The 25,000-nt window shown below is 40.5% G+C and overlaps 2 protein-coding genes and 1 long non-coding RNA gene across 4 annotated transcripts in view; 2 read left to right on the top strand and 1 right to left on the bottom strand.

Moving 5' to 3' along the window:
* Positions 1-1,473: 1,473 nt before the first annotated feature.
* Positions 1,474-2,339, top strand: LOC138041831 (uncharacterized). The gene is made up of 4 exons (XR_011130876.1): positions 1,474-1,508; positions 1,693-1,772; positions 2,098-2,195; positions 2,284-2,339. It is a non-coding gene; the product is annotated as an uncharacterized lncRNA (long non-coding RNA).
* Positions 2,340-4,937: 2,598 nt separating this feature from the next.
* On the bottom strand, positions 4,938-9,993 carry LOC138040009 (uncharacterized). Its single transcript, XM_068885809.1, has 3 exons — positions 9,925-9,993; positions 9,770-9,835; positions 4,938-7,568 (listed from the first exon to the last, which is right to left on the bottom strand). The coding sequence occupies exons 1-3, from the start codon at positions 9,991-9,993 to the stop codon at positions 5,109-5,111; spliced, it is 2,595 nt and encodes an 864-aa protein (XP_068741910.1). The 3' UTR covers positions 4,938-5,108.
* A 3,542-nt stretch (positions 9,994-13,535) lies between these two features.
* LOC138042644 (paladin-like) overlaps positions 13,536-25,000 on the top strand; it is a 28,310-nt gene continuing 16,845 nt past the window's right edge. The window contains exons 1-6 of one of the 2 annotated variants that reach the window (XM_068888589.1): positions 13,536-13,745; positions 17,413-17,840; positions 21,420-21,587; positions 22,209-22,369; positions 23,845-24,069; positions 24,600-24,711. In XM_068888589.1, coding sequence (XP_068744690.1) covers positions 13,718-13,745; positions 17,413-17,840; positions 21,420-21,587; positions 22,209-22,369; positions 23,845-24,069; positions 24,600-24,711 — 1,122 coding nt within the window. In that variant the 5' untranslated portion in view covers positions 13,536-13,717. Of the gene's footprint in view, positions 13,746-14,689; positions 14,880-17,412; positions 17,841-21,419; positions 21,588-22,208; positions 22,370-23,844; positions 24,070-24,599; positions 24,712-25,000 lie in introns of those variants that run through there. The other variant, XM_068888590.1, reaches the window with a different exon arrangement.

Below are 25,000 nucleotides of genomic sequence, written 5' to 3'. Positions count from 1 at the left end.
ATCTAGTATTTTTTTATACAAGTTCGAGTTTGAGTTTGAGTTCGAGTTCGACTTCGAGTTTGAGTTCGACTTTGAGTTCGAGTTCGCGTTCGAGTTCGAGTTCGAGTTCGAGTTCGAGTTCGAGTTCGAGTTCGAGTTCGAGTTCGAGTTCGAGTTCGACTTCGAGTTCGACTTCGAGTTCGACTTCGAGTTTGACTTCGACTTTGAGTTTGAGTTCGAGTTCGAGTTCGAGTTCGAGTTCGAGTTCGAGTTCGAGTTCGAGTTCGAGTTCGAGTTCGAGTTCGAGTTCGAGTTCGAGTTCGAGTTCGAGTTCGAGTTCGAGTTCGAGTTCGAGTTCGAGTTCGAGTTTGAGTTCGAGTTTGAGTTTGAGTTCGACTTCGAGTTCGACTTCGAGTTTGAGTTCGAGTTTGAGTTCGAGTTTGAGTTCGACTTTGAGTTCGAGTTCGAGTTCGAGTTCGAGTTCGACACGGTCTCCACCTTTATTCAGCGGGCATCGCTAACGTACTGACTCAACTATCACCAAAGAGATGGTTATTCCCAGCTATTTACCAATATCGCGTGTTAACGTCAACGACCGTATCCTTTAAACTTTGTTGAAACTATCAGAGGGTTCTTCAGTAGAAGTCAGCCATCTAATGATAGAGGTTGAGCCTTAACATGCAGTTACAGGTAACGATGCGATCAAAGAATACTTCAATGCTGGTTTTCAGTATGCTGAAATTTTGGGTTTCCTGTACATTTTAAATGGCGTGTCTCTGAGGTTAGTGTTGCCTTTGTAGTTGGAACATTAGATGATTGGCATTGATTCGTTGATAAAATCATATGTAATGTGTATTTACAGCTTGAGGCAACTAAAACGTATTCTCAAGGCTTTGGGATTGTCACGAAGAAAACGGCCGAGTGAAATTTCGAATGTTGTAGATGCCATTGAGGTAAGGCTAGCATAAGTCTCTTAGATTTACATTCGTAATGTTCATAGATGCCGTATGTTTCTAACTGAAAAAGGACTACGTATAGTATGCAGCTCTCTTTTATATTTATTGAGGCAAAGTCATGGAAACCGAGGTCCTATTCCTTACGTTTACAACTGTCTTAGTTATTGCACTATTTATATGTTCAAGTATACAAAAATGGATATTATCTATTTAGATAGAACTCTCTGGAAGTGGAAGCTGTGTTGGTTATCGCCAAATACATCAACGCCTCCGTGATGACTATGGCCTTGTCGTGGACAGGTATTTCTAAATTGTTATTATTCTCAATATGCCTTCATTTACACGAATAGTGGAGGGGAGCAAGTAACTGGCATGGTTAAAGTCGTTGCTATTTAGGCTATTTTAAGACATCTTACTGGGGCCGAGTAACAGTAACGTTTAGTCAGAGGCTCACTAGGCTGTTTTTATTCTTTTTAAAGGAATACAGTTCGTTTAGTAATGGGCCACCTCGATCCAGATGGAGTGTTAAGAAGAACTAGAAAGAGATTTATTCGGCGCACATATCACTGCAAGGTTGAAGTTACTGTATTTAGCTTAGTGAAACATGAAGTATTTTGCCATTCAGTTTGCACACCTAGAACCCTTTTCCGCGGAATTGCTGTTTTTATGTATCAATCAGTGGAAGAAATACTTACAACTCTTAACAGTTACCTATTTTCACGACCACATGCCCTAAACAAAATAATTTTCATTGTAGGGTCCAAACTTTTTGTGGCACATTGATGGCTACGACAAACTGAAGCCATTTGGCTTTGCCATTCATGGAGCAATTGACGGGTATGTAGTCTATCAACATATTCATAGAAGTAGCGTTCTTGAAAAGCAAGTTTTTCGGCATATTTTAATCAAGCTGTTTCTTTTCTACAATAATGCCCTTGAATGAGCTAAAGAAGAGTTGAATTTGTAAATTCCTCAAATGAAGTATCCGTACTAAAACAGGGACTCGATTTCCCAAAGATCGATTGTTATTAGCCGCCTAACAAAAATACGACCACTACAGGGAATAAATAAAACCACTACCAGTAACGTTATGTGTTTACGTGGAATCGGATTATTATACTGGAATGTTACTTAAAACTAAACAGGCTATGTTTTCATGCAGATACTCCAGGAAAATATTATGGCTTGAAGTGGCACACACTAACAATGATCCATATGTTGTTGGTAACTACTTTGTGGAATGTGTGGAGCAAATTGGAGGTTAGTTTTGTATTAGTGAGGCCATATGTTTTGGGGTTTCTTAATTATTCATGAGTTGATTTTGTGTTATCATCTTTGTCCCGGTAAGGAGCCCCTGTTGTTGTGAGAGGTGATTGTGGAACTGAGAATGTGTATGTTGCTGGAATTCAAAGGTTTCTACGCAGAGAATGTCAAGACGACCTCGCCGGTTTTAACAGTTTTATGTATGGCACTTCAGTGGCAAACCAGGTCTGTTCAATTACACTGTTTTATTGGGAAATGGCTTAATTACAGGGGAAAAGAAAATAGTTTGAGTTAGAGCAATTTAATTTTGAGCTAACCGTAGATCAAAGCTCTCTCGACGAAGTAGTTAAAAAAGATAACTAAAATAGTATTCTATTTCCACACAATTCTCATTAGTTATGGTATGCCAAAGTTGATCCAGCGATTTTAGGAAAATAGAACAAATGTCACCTCGAATATGAATTTTCAGCAAAGAAAGGTGGGAGCGTGGGTCGTTCCACCTTCATCCTTGCTTCGTACAAACCCCATCATTACTGAGAGCTTGGGGTTAAATGTGATCACAATGTAATTAAAGTGTCAAGAAAATTTGCTGGTGTTTCAATCACTTTGTATTGGAATGTGATCTTAAATATCATTTCATTTGAGCTCGGGTGTAAGTGACGTTGAATTTGTAAGACGGTGACTTATGAAGTATGTGTCGCCCTGTTTTAATTGTTGATAAGATGTTACAGCAAACTAGGAAAATTAATGTGAATTGTGCTGAGAAATCATGATTTGATGTAATCTCCCTCCCCACCCCCACCACCTCTCTAATAACCGCTCACTAATTGGCCCTTTGTATAGTTTATCATATTTCTCATTTAACATTTTTTGCATTCATGAAGAGGATTGAGGCATGGTGGTCTTACCTTAGAAGGTCAAGCACGACATGGTGGATAAACATGTTTAAGGTAGGATGGCCTCTTTCAGCGTAGCTATCAGATAGATCGAATGACAATGAAAATTATGGTGTGCTATGCAGTATCCATTTATTTAACTTCACAGAAAATTGATTATGGCTTTATGTTAATTTACTTCTAGGAGCTTAGAGATCAAGGGTTATTTGACGACTCCCATATACTGCATGTGTAAGTTTAAATGCATTCTTTTCATCTGGTGTGTATGCATACATAAGTGATATTCAATACCTCAACATATCATGTGCGTGGGTGTCTTCCGAGTTGGCAAGTTGATATTTCGAGCCACGTGGAATTTAGCAAAATGTCCCCTCAAGTTGTTACTTTACCAAATAAAGGATTATTATTCCACTACAATTTTCCTCTCCGTATTCGTTCTATTCTAGACTGCCGAGTCAAACCAGTACGCTACACTATAGAGTAAACGATCAATTCATATTTTGCAGGTTATCCCGACCTCGTGTGTTAAAAGGAGAATAGTGGAATAATTCTATGTTCATAATCACTCATTATACCAACTTTTGTTTTCAGAGAATGCTTGAGATTCTGTTTTATGCAACCTATTCAGACTGAACTCCATCGTGTTGCACGCCATTGGAACACTCACAAAATTCGTCCATACTCACACCAAGAAACGCCCCATGGAAAACCAGATGTGTTATTCTTCCTACCGCAGTTAAAAGGTACTAGGTAAAAACAAATTAAGGCGCGCAAACAATAAAGTGTAGTCCTAGAATACAAGATTACCAATTATGGTAATAGGTATAACAAAGTGGGCGATTCCATATAAAGGAAGACTCGCTCAGCAGGATCGCTGGTAAATGACGTGCATATATTAAAACTATATCTTAAGAATTTGATCTGCCATAGTGTGCTTGTGGCCATCATGGTTTCAAATAGATAAAGATATCTAACCCCAGCACTCACAAATCCCAGTGTTTTCCAACATATTTTACAACGAAGATGTTGTCTCAACAACGATGTCACTTTTACTTAGATACGCGGGACTACAAGACTCTCGTGGACAGAGAAGACTTGGAGGTCGTAAGAGATTTGTACTGTAAGGACCGCGCAGAATGTGGATGCTCTGATGAATTTGCCGAATTCTTTATCATGCTGATGGAAGAGAATGGAATTGCTAACGAAATCAACACCCCTGAAGAAGCAAGAGAACTTTACTTAGTGCTACTTACACTATCAGAAAATGAACTGTGAATGTCGGATTTTATGAAGAATCAGTCAATTCTTATGCTTCATAAACGTGTAATTTAATAGCAAGTTAATCGAACTTACACAGTTTCACAAGTTCCCAAACTTCAACAGCTATCTCAAATTAACTTTAAAAACACAGAAAAGATTTCAATGATTTTATGTGTACTTTAACGTTAATATATCAAAGCTCCACCTATTTCAAAAGAATGGCAATATAGGTTAACTTTTCGTATAACACAGAACCCTATTTACAGTCCTGGCCTCGGTTGTTGAAAAGGTGGATAGCGCTATCCACTAACTGGATAAATCACTATCCACTGGATAACTAAATTGGTTTTGATACCGTTCATCCTCTGGATAATGATTTATCCGTTGGATAGCGCTATCCAACTTTTCAACAACGGAGGCCTGATGTAAAGAACTGTTTCGTACAGGAAATGGAGTAAAATGTTAGAGAAATTTCCGGGACTGTCTTTTTGGTTATTGAATCTTTTACAAGGGTGCATACTTAGCAATCTCTAACAATATTATAAACACATAATAAGTGAAATCGACTTTAACACAATTACAGTCCTCGATTGGTCAACTCCAAATGGCAACCTTTCTGGCTGATAGAGAAACAAACAAAACAAAATCGTTTCCGCAATGTTCAAATATATGAAACGATTCCTAACACAATTTCAATGACGTAAGTTTTTAGCGTACCATTGCAACCTTTACCGCCAGGCTCTCTATCCGCGACTTAGTCCATCAGATCCCAAAAGGCTGTGTTTGTCAAGTAATAATCGAGGTTGGCGGAGAAATGTGCGAAGCTGTTATAACCTTTCGGCAAAACCAGCGAACAAAAGCAAGTTCTCGCTTTTGGTCTCATTGCGGCTTCAGACATGTTTTCAAATTGCACCGCTATTTTCTTGTTGGGTAGGACTAAGTCACCACCTGTGCAAAAACGTAAAAAACGACTCAACATTTTGGTGTCTGCCGCTTTCAAGTATCGCACTAGCCAGGCGGCAACTTGCTCCTCTTTCTTGTCAGATATCACGTAAGTAATGCTCTCTGTAACTTTTGTAGAGCTTGGCGTCGTTTGGCTGTAGATCCCCCCTATTTCTTCTTTTGTGACGTCTGTCCAAAAGTTTCCCATCCCTTCTCTGATCTTTCCAAGGAGATAGAAGGGTTTTTGGATCAATTCCGATCTCGACACTTGCTTCACAATTTGAGGGAGATTGCTGGCTGTCGGAAAAGTCGTCACATTGTACTCAGACAGGATGTCTAGAATGTCGTCGCTGGGAAACGGACCCTCCTCTCGACCCTTTGTGAGTACCTGACGTTCCCTCTCCGGCAAGAGCTGTAAAAATGAGGTGACTACTTGCTGCTCGCTGACTTGACCAAATAATGTCTGAATTATCTGTGCCTCTGCCACTTGAACTGGAAAAGTTCCTGTCAGAAGAAACTGATGACTCATGATTCTTCCCACAGCCACGTAATCCTCGTCTGTTAAGGAAGGGCGTGGTACGAAGGCAAATTGCTTATTGCCTTCGCAAAACCGCGCTAAGAAGGAGTCCCAGAAGGTGGAAAACACCTCTCTCAAAACGCCATCCCCAAGAGCAGTCTCACGTAGGAAAGAAACGGATAACGTAGAGCATAAAATGCCGTCATCTTTATAGAGTGTCAGTAGCTCATTCACAACATCGTGGCGGTCAATTATGACAATTCTGCCAGGCAATAAACCGCCAAGGTGCTTGATCCGTTTTTCTTCAAGGGACTGAACTGCGTGGCTGTCAGAGTCGTTTTCGCCTTGCAGAAGCTGCACAGGAGGGGTGTCGTTGACTTGCTCGACCTCATAGCTGGACAGATCATCTGGCGAAGGCGATAAAAGTGTCATCTGCTCTTGAACGTCAGACAAAGTGTCTTCGTTTGCGCCTTCAAATTCCCAACCGTCAAGAAAATGGACGTCATTTTCATCCCTGCAGAGCGGTATGGGTTCTTCCGCCACCGTCATATTGATAATGGTGTTCTTAACTGTCATTATCTGGTCTTCGGGATACAGGGTTGAAGATGGAAAGGCAATCAGACGGAAATGTTCCGGTGTTGTAGATAGGGAACCGACCCAATCATAAATTCCTGAAATCGTACCTTCAGGACCAAATGCTCTGGTAATCACACCCAAGATGTTATGACGTACTGAAACCCTCACATGAGGTTCGTTGCCGCTTGGTTCCAAAGGGCAGCGCAGCTCACGCCTCTGCCGAAGTCTTTCTAGTCGTTCTGCCTCTTCCTTGGCCATACTCACTTGCCAAGCAAGGTCTGCTTTTCTTTCCTCTTTGCGTGTTTGCTTTCCTTTGTCTGCTTCAAGAGAAGCCTCTACCGCCTTCTCAAGGTCTTCAAAATATTTTTGACGCTCAGCAGATGTTCCAATAAGCCCGTCATTTTCACCAAAATAAGGGCTCGTTGTTGGGCTTGCTTGAAAATCTTCCGGACGCTCAGTTGATGTTCCAATGAGCCGCTTATTTTCGCCATAAGAGGAACTGGTTGGTGGGCTAGCGGCATTTTCCTCAAAGGTTGCTTTCATCAATTCGTCATCAGAAGAATCATCGGCTTCAGAAGAATCGTTTTTGTCTCTGGTTAACAAGTAAAGTCTTGGCACTGGAAATCCTGTCATCTGCTTATACTTTTCAGCAGTAAATTCCAATGGTCTGCCTCCGTCGTTCATAAATCTTACAAACTCGCCACTGAAATTTCCAATGTCAATGCTCATTTTTTCCATCGGACCAACTGGGCTCTTACCGTCAGGAAAGAAAAGACTAAGCGCGATGTCCTGGCAATCGTCTAAAGATGCAAGGCGCGGTACTTTGTAAGTACGGGTGCCACCTCCGCTGTTGCTCTTCATTTGCACAAAACCACGACCACTTCTCCAATGCTTCCAACCAAACTCAAACTTCAGGGTTGCAGTCTTGGCCATTTTTCTATTTGACCCCCCGTCGTTTTCTGGTTTTGCAGTATCATCCACGTGTCGTTTATTACCTCTTTTACCCTTACTCTGTCCGAGGATTTCTTTAATTTTAGCAATTTTCCGCTCTCTGTCCTCCGACATTTTGTTACTCTTGCGATTACAAAAGGCTTGTAACTTTAGTCGATCACCCTTAGCCGTCAATCCGAGGTCTACAAGGTCCTTGTCATTCATAATAACCACAGCCGCTTTATCAATCTATAATTTAATGGAGTTCAATAGAAGATTAGCAAATAAATTAAAGAGTCAAACATAAATTTATGCGTAAGACAAGTGAATTTACTGTTATTGGTTTTATTTCACGACATGTTAAAAAAGTACTATAATTTGACACTTGCATTTAACCGACGCAGTGCAATTGTATTGCAAACTACAAATACAGATCAACTTCAATGTGGGGCTTCATTAGTTTCAAACCCAACTCAGTGTACACATACATTCCTATTAGTATTATGGTGAAACGCAACCTCAGTGTGGGGATATTGTCGTTATCAATGGACAAACACATTACATATTTCTAAAATGATTCTAGTGCATCTCAGTTGTCTTTCTCCTCTGACAGGAATTTCTTGTTTATGAACTTCAGCATCGTGCAAACACAGGGTACTCAGGGAACCTAGATTGCAAAACAGTCGTTTTTTCTCAAGTTTTTCTCTTAATCCCACTCCCACTCTCCATTTCATAATTTAAAGGTTTAAAATTGGGTCAGATCTGAAATACCATTAAGGAAATCCTTTTACAGGCTGTCTACACACCCCACCAAGGTATGTGTGTTATAAGTGGCATCTCTTGTCTTGAGAGTTTCAATAATCATCAATCAAGAATTAAAGTCAACAGGAAGACCCAATCAAAAGGTTGTTTTGGGATCTATTATTTTATGATTTAGTTGGGCCTTTTGCATCTCATGGTTATTCTCTCAGGTTCCTGCCAGACTGCAACACAGTCCAGTGTTTTGCATTGGTCTGTCTTTGAACGAAAGGTCTAGCAACGGGTTATTATACAAACCTGCTACATTACTTCAAGAAATGGATTTTGTTTATGTAAACATTCGAGAAGCAATCCAAAAGCTTTAATTTGCCTATGAACCAAACCTAATTCTTGGCCAGAGTGTACAAAACCCTGATACCCCATTTCAGACCAGAGTGGCTCAAAATTCAAAACCTTTAGTACCTCTCAAACCTTTATAGGTTATGTAAGGGAGCACCACCCTGGATGAAAGTTATAATATATACCCTTTTAATGCATCAAACATTTTCGCTCGCAAGCAATTGACCGAGCATTTTCCCTGCTAAAACTGGGGAATATTCGAGATTAGTATCACCCAACTAGTGGACTAATGCAAATCCTGCATTTTGATTGGCTATGCTATTAGAGGACTATTAGTAATAGTCCTCGAGTAGCGAAAAGCATGATGTTTCTTTCGTTTTATTCCCAAATAAATATATTTTCAGCTTGCATTTGCTAACTTTATTATTGCCTTTTCTGTCCGACTAGTTGGGTGACACTAAAACAATTAGACCCTTCGCCCTTAAGGGCCACGGGTCAATAACCCATTCGGCTTCAGGCGCAAGGGCTATGGGTCTAATTGTTAAATATACCTCCTGTACCTAATATGGTCAAGGAACGCGTCAGCAATAAAGCGAGCTGAAAACATTTTTGCAGCCCTGAGAAAAAAATGGCAAACAAAAGCTGTTTTGGACTGGAATTGATCGAGGCAGAAATAAACATGCAAGAGTTGTTGATCCTGGAGTTTTCAATAAAATAATTATTCTACTTGGGCCTGCTGGATATAAAATGATTATAACCAACGCGGTACGTTATAACACGTTATAACACTTCATATCCAGCGCGCCCTCGTAGAATAATTGTTAAATATCCTTGTTGCAAACAATATTTGAAGGATAATAAACACATTGACTTTCAAGAAATACTCGGATATTTGTCCTTGGAAATTATATGTTCCTTGAAGCGTACAGTCTTCCGCGAGCGAGGCTCACGGAAAACTGTTTGCTTCGCTGAAAAGATAATTTCGAAGGACAAACATCTTAGCACATATTTTCGCGCCAAATGGAGGCTATTGTTTATTTAGCACTACAACTATTAATCCAGTTAACTGTTGTTTATGAGGAAGAAATTTAGTAGTGCAAGAACTGGAAAACATATTTATAAATACTGCTAGAAATATGTTCGCTCGCATGATGCATGAGGGGAAACAACGCAGGAACTTTTACCATATAGATAAATAAACATTGCATCGTTCTAATCAAATGTGCCTTGAAATTGCTTTCTGCACTAAGGCAGGTGTGAAAATGTATGGTCAACGAAACTGAAATACATCCCACGATAAGTTATCGATCAATAAGTTATCCCGGATTGTCGAATGTTTATGTAAAGCTTACCTTTTCCTGTATAAACGTTTGTATTACATCCTCCCCGACTCCAGCTTTTTTCAAGAAGTCGATAACCTTGAAAGTACAGTTTACTTATTAAAGCTGATCCTACAAGTTGCTTTATGTTAAATGAAGGTCAGAAAGGCAGAAAATCGTGCTCTTACCTCATTTGATTCACTCAGTTCTTCGCTTCCGCCACTTCCATTGCTAAAGCTAAGGCTCGATTCCGCCATCTTTATCGACTGATAATGAATGCTGAGCCCCCAATACTTTTTGCACGAACTGGAACTGGAACTGGAACTGGAACTCGAATTCGAAGCCGAACTCAAACTCAAACTCGAACTCGAACTCGAACTCAAACTCGAAGTCAAACTCGAACTCAAACTCGAACTCGAACTCAAACTCAAACTCAAACTCAAACTCAAACTCAAACTCAAACTCGAACTCGAACTCAAAGTCGAACTCAAACTCGAAGTCGAACTCGAACTCGAACTCAAACTCAAACTCGAACTCGAACTCGAACTCGAACTCGAACTCGAACTCGAACTCGAACTCGAACTCGAACTCGAACTCAAAGTCGAACTCAAACTCGAAGTCGAACTCGAACTCGAACTCAAACTCGAACTTGTATAAAAAAATACTAGATTTATTGATGTCCCTTTGAAGCCACCGTACCTTTCCTCTCAAAAGCCAGGTCATTAATCACTAATTGTCCGTCATCTTAATGGATTATATTAACGAACAGATCGTATCCCGAAACAAGCTCTATTTGTCCTTGATCAAGTGATCTGTATGCACTCGCATCAATGTGGGCTTGTCCGTAGATATGGGGGTTTTTCGTCCAATTTGTGAGGGGGATGGGTGGTAACTGTTAGTGAAGTCGGGGCTGTACCGCCAGTGTCCCCGTGCTTTCATCTCTCCGTACAACCCGTATGTCAACATGTCTTACCACAATATTAAATGGCGGTTGGCGGAATTTGTTTGCAAAATTCTCACCACATTTGTAGCACTTCCTTACATTGCTGGGTAAAGATACCAGTTGATACAAATGCGGCGAGAGTCCAGAGTGCCACGTTCCAATCTCGACCACAGAGCTCTTTTCTTGACTGAGGGAGAGAAGAGCTCTGGGGAACCCTGAAACAAAGTGTCTTCTCATTGGTTTTCGTGAAGAACAATCAAAAGCGTCTCTAATTGGTGCATTCATGTTAACACGAGGAGTGAGCAGGTGCCGTAAGGTTCAAATAGCCAATTTTGAGCTGTAAGAACTCTACGGCGCATGTTCTCCTACATATAGAGTTTCCCAGAGCCTTGGGTTGATCCGAGGCTCTGGTGACGAAAATGGCTCGTTCGCGCGTTCCTGCTGCCGATGGTGGATTTGTAGTTTAGGGACTATATGAGGGTGCACCAGGAAAGGGCGAATATGTCGGAATGGGATGGTATATTTCAGGATACGAGCCAAGAATGCAATTATGCTTCATTATAAGAAATGTTAAGTGAATTGGAATGGTATATTGCTGGGTATGATAAAGCCGACTTTGCTCGCTGAGAGGGAACGTTTGGTCTACTGTGACGACACATTACAGGATGCACCAGTGCCCCTTGAGAAGGAACACTTGAAGGATTCAAATGGAACATTTTTGGTTTTGGTGGACAAGGCTGAACTGTGTCCGATCCCATATTTGCATGGCCTTTGGTTTGGACCGGAACTGGGGCAGAAAATTCGTGGAATAACCATCGTGCTACTCTGTTGGCCGCGTTTTCTCCTCGGGGGTCTTTATCCTTTTTTGGCCTCTTCCCGCAGGCATTCCAAAGGCGATTGGCTTCGTGTTTAAAAATCACACTAAAAAGGCAACATGAAAATTTTCTTGATAGGAATTGACGGGATAGGAATTGTGGATTTTTAAGAATATCTCTGTCACTAAATCGTTGAACAGTAAACATGTCATGCTCTTTTTAATCATTTTCCACACAATCCGCATTCTCCACACACCCAACATTTTCCATGCACTCCGCATCCCCTTCCCAACTTGGTGTGGAGCAAGGAACGCGGTCTCCCAAAACGGCTGGAAATCGAGGCTATTGCTATCATTGATTGTGCGAAATTCAAGTTTGTGGACCGGCTTGTAAATTTGTCTTTTGCGGCTCCGTGACTTCCATGATCATGTTTATTTGCCCTGTGTTAAGATAAAACGCAACGGGAACACGTGTCTTTTTGCAGAACAGATTTACAGATAAACTTATTTTTGCGGTTGGGAACGAATTTGCTGCAGAGTTTTAACCTTTTGTTTTATCGACTCTTGAAAAATATCAACTATTTTCGCATAGGGGGTCCTTGGTCAGCGACTTGTAATACTTATGACCCCTGAGAACTTAAATCTCGCAAAGCAGATAAAGAAAACCTTTCGATAAATGGAAAAGGTCTTTGCTTTAACTGAATATTTTCAAAATCTTCTTTCTTATACATGTTTGCGCGGGGACGGGTTAACTTCTTTTGTATGTCTAGAATACCTATACGGTCATATAATGAAATGGAACTTGTATTGTGAGACGGTCAACTGAAAATAAAAGCAGATTCTATACTCACAACGACATTCAATACGACTGTAGCTGAGATATATCGAGGATAATAAAGAATAAATAAATTTTCATGTTCTGGGCTGGGCTGCTTACATAATTCGCGGAGCAAGGACCAAATTCACGGACGAAGGGCTCGCGGTTACGTTCACCTTTTTTCGAATTACAAGAGAAATATTTCTGTTTGGAACAGTTGCTAATTTGATATTATCGCAAGAAACGAAAAAGCTATCTTCAGGGAAATTTCAGTGGGTGGCGTTTTGATTCAAGTAAGATATTGAAGATTATTCCTATTTTCTTGCGGACCAACATCTTGGCTCTGATGCTCTTGGTCAGCACCGAAAATTAACTCCAAAGAAAAGCTAGCCCTCTTTTTGCAACTGTTGTAAACGAATCATTAATTTCAATGATCAAAACACTCGCACACAATATCATCTCGGCATAAGCATTTAAAAATGCGCTCTAGCTACCTGGTGTATGCAGGTCTATGCAGCAAACGATCCTTTTGGGTCTTTTTTACGAACAATCCAAATGTGCATCTCTTGTCAAAAATCTGACATTGTCTAATGTAATTTATTCTCTTCCCGACAGTAACCAGTGGCAACCACCATTGTTTCATTTTTTGCGAGAGCTGGAACTCCGTGCATCGTACTGACAGTTACAGAGTATAAGCTGTTCCAGTAATTACTCAATACGTCGTTCAATAGGCTATTTCCTAGATGCTCTTTGTCTCTGGTTCAAAACGCGTCTTGGAGCTAAACCATTCAAATTTGAAACTGAGGCGAACAGCACCTCGGAAATGGGCTATTGTCGTCTTCAGTTTATTTGTTCTCTTCCCGAAACGAAACGGACGTGAAACTCCGCTCGGTGCTGTTGCTGCTGGGGTTGAAGGGATTTTCGAACTGAGTCACGCGGTGCACGTGGTCCTTGACCTTCACACGCATAAAGCTGTGATTTACAGTGTTGGTACGACAATCGTCCTCTCTCATCATGCGATCACATCACACCTTTACATTTGTCATTAATAAATGGCTAATTTGGATGTACTAGCAAAACATTCGGTCTGGGTGTGGTTTCCATTCAATAAATAAAAAAAATCTGTCTTAACAGACGAACTCTTGTTTGACCAAGCACGTGTATTACACGTCTGATAAAAATAGAACCACTGGAGTATTTAGGCCTTGATTTTCTTTCCTTTGCGAGTTAGCATCACGCACTCCCTTGGTGGATTGTGCGATGTTAAGTGTGCTAGAGGGGGCTATCAATATTGTGCCTCTTTGTTTGCTTTGCGTAAGACAACAAATCGTGGGTCCTCTTTATTTTCAAATTCACAATATGTGACGGAAGAAAGTCAGCCTTTCATGGAGTTTGAAGCGGTTTGCGATGAATCATATTCTCCGGGATATTTCAGGTAAACCGAAATTGTTTTGAACTAGGTGATTGAATATGATTAACGAATTTAAGCAGTTCGACTCGAACTTCGAAATCTTATATTGTCAAGGATTTCACTAAGCATGTAAGTCACGGCTGATTCGTTGTAACACCATTTCGTGTTGCGACAGAGTGCGTAATAATTGCAAGTTTGGATTGATTCACACGTGTGACGAAGCGAATTCACCAGGCTTTTTAACGCTCATGAGTATAAATACAGTAAACGAGAACTGAAAGCCACAAGAAAGAAATTCATAAAATGTAAATTTTCACTACAATTCTCGATCTCGTTTATTCTACCGATCTGACAAATCGTTATCTTTTCATATTTCACAGCTTGAATTTCGCTTAGTTAAATGATGTTTGCTATAAAGACGATTTGTGTTTGAAATAATAAAAATGCCATTTTTTTCTCCGCTCGGACATCAACATTCAGGACAAATTAATAGGTATGTAAATATATACGACAATTGAGGATGAGCCTGTCCGAGAAATATCCCATGAAACAAGACACGTAAGTTGTGTACATTTGTTTGCGTCCAATGCTCAACCTATCACAGATGTGTCACGGGGATCACTCTTATTCACACAGCTGGCGTCATAAGATTAAAAAAAGCGGAAAGGCTTTTTTCGTAATTTTTGTCCAATATTCATTGTATTTCTTTGGTTAAAAGTGATTTGTGGTTCATCACAGTTCTATGGTTTTTAAATACTGCAAGCCCGAAATTTTTAATGTGTCAATTGTTTTGTTCATCTCTGTTAATTAACTTGCCGTCAAAGCACCCCGACCTTTGATTTTGTTTTTAATGAAAATGAAATAGGAAAAGAAAGTGATTCGAAAGATACGCAAATCGCGCTATATCTGTCGCGGGCGAAGTATTTCCTCATTGGCTGTTCTGTTAATTGGACCCAGTCACGAACCGTAAATCAGTCGGTCTGGCGAAAGTAACGAAGATTGCTTTTGTTTATCACTGAAACGTGCCAGCAACGGGTCCAATTAGCCTTGCCCATTGGCAAACGACTGCGTATTACAAGGATTAAAAAACAGGATTTTATATAAGAGCTTCGCGAGGGCCGGAGCCGAGCAAAGTGGACCAGTGTTATACGCAAGAAGGTAGGCATTTATCTACATTTATTAATTGACAACGCTTTCGCATCAAGCCAAGAGACTGGCTTGCTTCTGTAGTTTTCTCAGTCCAATTTGGCTTTTATGGTCCGGCTTCGCAGTCGCATTTATTGCGCTATATGATATTTCCAGTTTGTCATATTTTTCTCCACGTCATCTGCCTTGCTTAGCTGCGGTCAATAAACTGGCCAAAATGACTGAAACATTAGTTTATATTGAGCGAAGATGCAAATCGAAGATAGAACAACATAACATGTACAACATTGCTTGGCTGTTTAGTTCTGATGGACAAAAACAATTTTTAAAGTCCAGTTTTCCATCTTCCCTTCTTCGGGCTCATTGTAAGTCTTATTAAATCCGCTAGGCAAAGTGCTTCGTTATTTGTGGTTCAGTCGTCCTTTTAATGACTAACGATGCTGGCAATTGCCGCTGAATTACCCACTCTACTAGCCATAGTCCCAGCATTTGTTTCTCAGTCAGTGCCGGACGCAAGAGTTCTGACGATTGATTTGTACCGTAAGTCTATACCAAGCAGCGGATCTTGTTAATGGTCGTAAAGACATAATTGAGCATGACTTTGCCAACATGGCCATGGGCGGAGGGCAACGAACGGTTAAAGTGCTTTTATGAGAGCCATCGTTTACAGAGTCGTTAAAGTCGAAGAAACAATAGCCGAGTAAACCCGATTCAAATTAATGGGGCCGTAGGAGGTCTCTGGTTATACCTTCAGAGCTCTTGAACTAAGTGTTTTTTTGGTAATATTGATCCGGCAGTGTGATGGGTAATTAACAAGATGTTTCCAAGTGGATCATCATAATCCACCAGCTTGGATTCCTTGCCTTGGTCTTTTCTTGGACTTCATTTTCGTGGAATACGTGTCTAATGATGGGAGCTTATCTGATGGCCCGGGAACACACAAAACAGATAAGAAAACATCCGTTTTCGTTTCAAGGCTTTAATTTGCTCGACTGTACTTTCTCCATTCTGCGCATGCTCGAACATAGTCCATGGCTCGAGGAGTGGCTCGAGGATAATTAAGCAAAATTATTGTTTATAAATTAATGAGAGCAGAATTTAGCTGTAAGGAGAAAATCAAGGTTGAAATCAGGCGAAAGAACATAAATGCAAGATTGCCAGCCGTATTGGAGCGATTGACGGTGACGTTAGCGTTTTTGAAAACATTTTCCGTTTTCGCCCGTCCACAGGCTAAGACCCTTAATCTCCGTTTTCCAGGAAAAAACCCTTCCCTTTGAGAGCGTTTTGGAAATCCTGCCTTTTCCATCGCACTGGTCTGGACGGCAGGACAAAATTAAGGGTTTCAAACGAAACATTGCGTAACTTACATGTTATGAGATTGAGTGCCCAAGTAATGTTATTTTGATCGGAGAAAGATCCGTTTTCAGTGTCTCAGAAAGCAGATGCATTTCGAGAGGGTGATTTATTGTGTTTGTTTCTTCGTTAGACTTTGTGAGTTGTCGGTGTCATCTAATTCCCGACACCCGGATCCACTTTCAATTTGCACCGCACTGACCACTGGGCCACAATGCCTCACTGAAATGGAAGACCGACCAGAACCAGGTTGCTAACCAGCGGTTTTCGTTAAAACAATGGTTTGCTGGGGGTGCTCAGTCTCGCAGGCTCAGAAAAGCTAGTTGTGGTCATTGTTATTTAAGGTTTTTCCACTGAAATGACCCGGTTGAGGCAGCGTAACCCCTCACCCTAGCGACGGAGGCTTTGTCCCCGTTAAATGCCATTTCTTAATCTTAAAAGGTATAATTGTTTTAGCCCATTAAACCTTACGACTTGAAGTTTACTCAAAAAGTGAACATAATTGCAAACCTTTCTCAAAATCTAATCACAATTGCACAGACAGGGTGTTTTTGACATCCACAATAAATTAATTTTGGGCTTCACTAATATGGATATAAAGAACCTCGATTTTTGGTGGAAGGTATAGCTTTTTCTTGCAGAAATGATGGATAGCAATTTCTTTTCTTTTCGGCAAGTATAAAACCTCAACAACAATGATATTGTGATATACCTCTTGGCGAATATTGACTTAGTGAAACTAACAGTTTCGATGGTACATTATTCTTTGTTCTATAGACATGTCCACGTGCCGGAAGGTTGGAGTGTCAAAATTAAACTGCAGACAATTTCGGGCAAGCTGATTATTAATGTAACTCTCCGGAGAGTTTGAAAGAAATCACCCTGATCGCCTTCAGGGCGTCTTGTTGTTGAATTGTATACTCCGAGAAAGAAAGGTTAAAAAACGATCAAAACTTTGTTTTCTCGATCAAACCACCTGCAATCTCCATAGGCTTTATTGTTGGCCCGTTTACATGGTGATTGGTTGGATTTTAATGACAGCTGTCAAACCAGTGACTAAACTTCGAGCACCATTGTCCTTCAACTTACGTGCAGCATCAATTGCTCATTGGTGCTTGTTCCTTGGTGATATGGATGCAAGAGTTGATTTCAGTTGACAAGAAAATTTTCGTTTTGTTTTTCGCATTTCAAGGTCTTTTCCGATGTTGGGAAATGGGAACCGGGGCTAGCAGCGTTGGATCTCAGGCTGGATCAAGTCCAAACGTCAAAGAAAGCTCCACGGCGACAGAGCACGATAGAAGGCCATCGAGAAAAATCTCGTCTATTTCAAAGACGTATTCAAATGGTTTCATCACTTTGAGCTATGAACCAACTCATACACCGCTTATTCGCAAACGAGGCTGCATCAAAGAGGGATTTCCCTTGCACGGACTCATTCAAGACAAATACTTTCTGATAAAAGATCATTTTGACGGAATAGACAAGCTCAAGACCTTAGAAACACACGGGGCGCCGAATTTTCGCAAAAACCGTGGCCCGTATCCTGTCTACGGAATGGGTCAACCTTCGAGAGACGGCTTAGCCAAGGTGTTACAAACTTTGGTTGAAAATGGACACAAGGTAGGGCACACGTTTAATAACTAAAATAACCTTATTATGAAAATTTATCAGCACATCCTACACTTTGAATTTCAATATTATTTGAATACGTACTGTTCTATTTTGTTTCGTAATTTTTATATGTTTAATTTAGTTCCTGAGGAAAAGGCCTCTTTCTTTAGCCGAATTACCCATTTTATTTTTTAGTTAAAAATGTACAAAGACACTAAGCTTAAGTAGTTTCAAGGACTGCGTCTTTGACACGGATCCTACGCGAAATTCGTCAACGGCAAATTCAGTTGATTTTATGCGACCCGAGGGCCAGGTAGGTAGTGTTTTCTGTCATATCAGATACCGTTTCCAAAGATAACCCATCTGGTCACGTCACCAGAATATTTTTTTTGCAATGAAATGAACGCTTTTTATTTTTAAGTGCGAATGTGCTTCTCTCAAGAAAGCAAGGAAGATAGATGCCTTGTCGAGTTAATAAAACTTTGGATGAACTCTCAGGTGTTTTTCTATTATTGAAATGACAATAAAAACGTCGTCCAACAAACCGCTCAATTGTTCGAGCTAATTTTCCTTCGCCTCCGCTTCGTTAGTTGATGCAGGATTGATAGTCGTTGTAAGATCTCGAAGAAAGATCTTAAAGCATCGTGTATTGATTAACCTTCATGGAATTATTTGTCGTCTAGAAATAGAACACAAAGCGTAAATAGTTCTGGCGATCTTCTCACGGCTGCAAATAATTGATTTATGTATATAAAGGCTGATTTTCACACTACCAAACTTGTATTTGCCCAATTAGCGGAGAGAAAAAAAGATCTTGTAAACACCAAATAGATTTTATATTAAAAAAATTCTTTTTTCGGTTATGCTGGGGAAACTCCATATCTCATAGCGGTTTCCGTGGAAACTATGTCACTGCTTAGTTAGATGGAAATTGGAAATCGATAGCAAACTGTTTTATTAAGCTATAAGCCAAATGACTTTTCTTCCAGATAAACCGTGAAATTAGTTTGCGGTGTTGCTGAAGAAAACAATGCGTTATACAGTTACTACAAGTGCGTTAAGACATTTTAACGTAAACGGAGCCAAAAAAAAAAAAAAACACGGAAGGTTTCAATTTACTTACGCTGAGAACCGTGATCATACTGCTTCCATGGCAACACAAAATTTAGTTAACGAGATTTAACTGTCTGATCATCTCGTTTCGTTTGAACTGGTCAGGCAACTAGAAAACCCCTAACAAATTCAAATTCATGATATCTTAGCCTTTTTAGGCAGGTGCAGTTGGGCATTTAAAGCGACAATGCCGGAATAATGTCAAACGGAAAGTTATTTGCTTTCTTTGATATTTTTGGAAATTATTTGCCTCTCGGCAACTAAAATCGACGAATAACGTTCGATTGACCGTATTCCGGAATAGAAATACATGGAATAGAACTTAGAAATCCCTCTTTTTTACGTACATTCACATTAAAATTGTCAAAAACTTGCTAAAATGCTATTTTAAACATATCTTTATTATCCTTGTTGCTTCAAAACGCCAGACATGCCGTTTTAAATCATCACTCTTCGTATTCTTATTCCGGAATAGGGTGAATCGAACGCACCCAAAGTGACTGAGCTGTTAGTGAATACACAGCGTGTAGCGCTTGTTTTCGGTTTATTAGAGATTTGTCTTGTAAGTTGCCATAAAAGCGTTAGGGGTATTGTGATATAATACTGATAACAACAACAGTTATAATATATTTTGCAGAAAGAGGTAACCTAAGCGGTTTTTATCAGGATCATAATAAGCGTAGAATTCAATAAAGGTAATTAACTCTAGAGCGGTTTCTGGTATTCATTATGGAGCAGGAGAATCGGCGTTTGGAGTTCTGAGAAGTTCTAATTATCGTAGAGCTGAGACTGTTGAGTTGGAGTGTGATAGCCTACAATTGTAGCAACGTTTAGCAAAGTATACAGATCTTTACAAAGTACATGGATTTTGGAGATCACTCACAGCTAACCTGGCCAGTCTTGAGCGGGACTCGAACCTATGGCCGTGCGCGGATTGCGCTGTACTGCACTGCCAACTGAGTTATCAAGCCATCTGGGTGCTGATCACTTGTGATTTCGAGTTATATCTCGATTTAATTTACCGAATGCATAAATGGCGGCCAAAAATGTATTCTTTTGTTTATGTGCTAATGAGACTCACTAGCCTCGCTCTCAAGCAACCTTTCTTTTGTATTTTGTCCATGCAAACGAGGCTAGTGAGGCTAATTAACACATAAACAAAAGAATATTTTTTTGGCCGTTATTTATGCATTCGGTCTATAGAGAGCTTTAGATTCTAGGACGAGAGCGTCTACGAGTACGAGATTTTCTCCGCATACAACAACACTGAGCGCGCACAAACCAGCGTCATCCAGCGGGAAAAACGTAATACCGTCGTCATTTTAGTGCGAAGTTTTGCAAAAATGTCGTCGTATCAAAGCAAGTCGACAACACGGTAGCAGTTTTGGCATTTTTCGATCAGCAAAAAGGCTCATGATCAGTCACCAGCAACAAGATTAACTGAGCAACCTACACTGCTAACAAAGAGTAAGTATTTCGCTAAAACCGGGCAGTCAAATCTCGTACTCGTTGTCTTCCTCGTCCTAGAATCTAAAGGTTCCTAATAATATAAAATTTTAACTCCCAGGAGATCAGTAATTCTCAACAGAACACGTACCGCGCGTCTGATTGGTCAGTGACGAATGCATAAATAGGCAATAGAGTGAAATACAGGTAAGAGAGCAATACGGAAGTTGCTATGGAAACACAGTGATAAAGTACGGCTCGTGCACATCACTCGTGCCCATGAATCACGAAATGCACTTGCGTTCCTACGATTTCCCATACATACAGTGGTAGACGGTAATTAAAAAGGAACTCGTGTCTCATCTTTGTTAAGCTTCGTTAAATTCACAAAATGCGACTGAGCATAGTCCTACTTTGTTTTTCCCTTTAATATTCTCTTAAAAGCCGTTTTACCCACCGAGGCGTAAGTGTAGGTTAACCTGTCTTATCTTGCGTTACGAAGGATCTTATGATAGGGGACATCGACAGCCACACAACGTGTGATTTCAAACCTCAAATCAAGGCAATATAAATTAAACTGAGAAAAAAAAAAATTATTTTCTTAATGATTGTTTTTAAGATCTCTCACTAGAGCCAAAGAGAAAGTGATTTGGTAATATATGAATATGCTTTATGATCGGCCTAAAATGACTTGCAACATTCTTGAGGCGCGTACAGCAACCTGAAGTTAGCTGTTACCCTTTTAACTTGTACAACCGAAATTTATATTGCCAACTATCGCCTCGCCATTAGAGATTATTAGTTTAAAAATCCGGCAGACACTACTGTTCTGGCTTGCGAAATGTTCGCTCCCGGTTGCCGTCCGTGCCTAAAATATTTCGCGTGCTTAAGTTCTCTAATGGTTTATTGACACATTACTATTATTTAGCCCGAGCACTATTTAACAGATCACATTTCAAATGTTTGCGTCTATGGTTACTGTCCAACGCAATTGCTGACGTATAGTAATATTATCTAATATCTGCGTAGGAGGTGGTGTCATTTAACCTGCGAGAGGAGCCGGTTATATTTGTTGGCCTAAATCACGACTACGTGCCATACTCGCCCCGGGACCCCAGCAGCCTGAAGGGAAACATAGCGAATCACGGTGTAAAACCTGAGGAACTCGCCGAAAATGAACTCAAGATCAGAGAAGAGGTAAGGAGATTAAATTATTTCATCTAGTGTCTTTATCTGGCTTAGGATTTTCATCAACCGTTGAATTGGTATAATACCATGCAGCTCTTCGCGACTTCATGTAATTGGGTTAACACACATCTCTCTTTTGTAAGTCTGGGTTAACGCAAAGCTTCATCTTTGGTTTCATAGACCTGTTTCATAATGGCGGCCAAATAAAATATTCTTCTGATTTAATGGTAATTAGCCTTTCTAGCCTCGCTACGACGAGCAAATTTCAAAAGAATTTGGTTTCAAAGTGAGGGCAGTAGGCCGCGGTCTAAATAACATAAATACAAGAGAATGTAAAGGTAGTTGCCATTTGCGAAAGTGATCTAGAGAACCAGTTATAAACTCGCCCAAGAGCTCACGAACTACTTTTTTGAGAAAAGACGAGGTAGACGAAAAAGTTAGCAGAGTCAATGTCGAGAAGAATTACACATATCATTACATCATTTCAAACAGGTTGCTTCCCCAAGCAAGAAACTCGAAGAGAAGGAATAAAGGAATAAGACCCATAAATAAGTGAAGGATCGTACTTAGAAAAATATGAAATGAAAAGAGTTTGAGATTGCTACTTTTTCTCCCTACAATTTGTTTCAGATAATGCGGTTGTCTGTCGAAGAGGGTGGAAAATTTTATTTTTACAATGATGTGGAAACATTCGAAGAGGAGCCTCACCCGTACAAAGTAGTTTACGAGGAAGACTTGTGTGTACTGGACGAAATCTACAGCAGACAAATATTTCTCACACCTTTCCTGAGGTGAGGATATTACGGAAGTTTGTCTCTGGCACTGCATTGTATTTGTCCTCCGGGAAACGTTTATGTTTTTTTCTTATATGGTACGTGTTGGACTAAAATTTTCTGTTTGCCCCCAGACGCAATGAATACTATTTGATTTCAGGTCAGCTTCTTATGCGCCGATCAACTCGAAACTGCAACCCCCCCCCCCCCCTCCCGGGCAAACCCCGGGAATTTGAACTTTTGAAGATTGGATCGTTCAAATTCCCGCCCCCTCGGGCCTAAATGGTGTTTAAATGCCCTACCCTATCGTCGGATTTGTCTGTCATACCCTACTAAAGAACAATCGTTGTCGGCTCCTGTCGTCTTTAATAAAGACCTTTTTTGTAAGCTAATCGCTCACAAATGCTATATCTCTTCCTTTTAACTCTTCCAACTTGTCCAAACACGTGTTTTATAGCTGTTAGCGACTTCGGCGCCCGAAAAAAAATCTTTTGAAACCTGGCACTTCTGCTTCAATTCTCCCTACGCCACACAGGCAAAGGTCAAGTTCCCCACCCCCCGGGCACAGAAGATAGTCAAATGCCCGGGGTTTGCCCGGGGGGAAGTTTCGATTTGATCGGCGCATTACCTGATGGCCGCAGCTATTTGGCGATTACCGGCCACCCCTCCCCCTTCCCCCTCCGGAAAATAAGCTCGAGAAGAAATAAATAAACATAAATGAATTTTTGGGATGAACCTACTTGACAGAAAATTTACTGCACAATCTCTTTAAAACTAATATACACGCAAACAAATATAAGAGGCACGTCGACAAAATATAATGGTGTATTTATTTATGTTTTTTTGTTTGCTTATCAACCACATAACCATTGCGAAAGGTAGGCATCCTTGGTAAGAGCGATTTGTGCTTCATGCGTAAGTGACCCGTAGTAGCGGAAACATTAGGCATTGATGCTCTTTTAACTAATGATATTGCTGTTTTGTGGCGTTTTCGTCGTCGTCGTAGATCTTAAGTTCCCTAAAACTATTTCGTGAAATGACCAATTTAAGGTTTTGACGACAACGTGGACAAACTACAGTGAATCTTTCAGTCTCACTCTTTTCTTTAAATCCGTCCATACCGATCCAGTTATAGGACACTTCGCCCATATTGTATAATATAAACGATATGGAATAATCATGAAAATACTGAGAATAGCTCAAACTTATATTGTGTATTGAATGGATAACGTGACAACATTTGTCCGGAAAGTCCTTCGAAATGACGTTCTGAGTTACCTTTAACCCCGGAAAAAGATGTATAAAACCCTCCTCATAAGCAGCTGGCTGTCCGATCCGTCGGACTCTAAAGCCGGCCGGTTGCTGCCTTTGAAAACCCAATCGCAAAGCATCAGATTGCAGCACATGCTACACAAGACAATGACTTGAAGAGTGTTTGCTATTATGGAAACAGTATGAAAGCCTAGCAAAGCAAGATCGATATTTACTTTCAGATATTCTCGGATTCCAATCACTGCCACAAATGCTCCCGAGGAACAGGACTTCGACCAGTTCATCAGCGCCATTAAAGATATATCACAACTGTTTGACAGCAACTCGTCTGCTTCTCTTCCCGCCATGGTATTCAATTGTCATGTTGGCCAGGGACGAACCACCACAGGAATGGTGATTGGTTGCTTGATCATGTCGCACAGGACAGGTTTTCCGTCCAGTTCACAGTAAGACGAGCCTAGAATTAACTTTAAGCTCAATAAGTGTAGTAAACCAGGGGTAAACCATGCACGGAGAACCTATAGATTTATCAAGAAATAAGAAACTCAGAGTTGCTGTTCCTTTACTGAATTCATATCGAATTAGAGCTCGGAAATGTTGGTTTCTGAGTGGAGGAAAAAACCGCAGTACGAGGCGAAAACCTGTCAGATCGGAGCAAAAAACAGCGAAATCTGGAAACCGACGCAACCAGACTCATATCAGTGGGAGGTTAAAGCTCTCTGCATAGCGCCAAAACTAGTTCTTAACTTCGTGCCAAGCTTTCTTGAGTATTTCGGCCAAGAGCGAGAAAACACTACTTCTTGGCACGGCTCAACTGTTTCACAATGTTATGCGTGTCGTCAGTACGAGTAAAGAGTAAGAAAGAAATCCCCCAAGGGAAGAGACTACACGTTTTTCGTAACCCGTAACTTTTGAGTGAAATACACTCCGCGTAGTTCATTCTGAAGAAGTCTTATCATATGTATTGTTTTTCCAGAACCACACCGCTGCCTTCCAATGAAAACAACCCAGACTTGGAGAAAGGAGAATTCAGAGTTATTCAACAACTTATAAAATATCTTCCCAATGGAAAGCGCATTAAACACGAGGTTAGTTGGAGGGTAGCAGTTTTCGTTATGGCTTCGGTCGCAATTGTTTCCCCGCGCTTAACGTTGGCTGCAGGCGTCTTCTTTGCGTCAGGATTAATTCATTTGATCGTCCTTATGTCCAGAAATGCACTTTTATTAGATTCACGCCCCAATTTTGATATCCAACACAGAGTTTCCCTTTTGGTCTAAGCAAGCGCAACCTATTCCTAGCATTGAGGTAAGGGTTAAGGTTAGTTTTTCGTGATGGTAAATGCTGCTATTAATATTATCTTGAGGACCTGGCCTTGGG

The sequence above is a fragment of the Montipora capricornis genome, chromosome 3 (genome assembly GCF_036669925.1).
Source record: "Montipora capricornis isolate CH-2021 chromosome 3, ASM3666992v2, whole genome shotgun sequence".
Lineage (NCBI taxonomy): Eukaryota > Metazoa > Cnidaria > Anthozoa > Scleractinia > Acroporidae > Montipora > Montipora capricornis.
The sequence above is the reverse complement of the archived record's forward strand: the minus strand, read 5'-3'. Positions and strand labels throughout refer to the sequence as shown.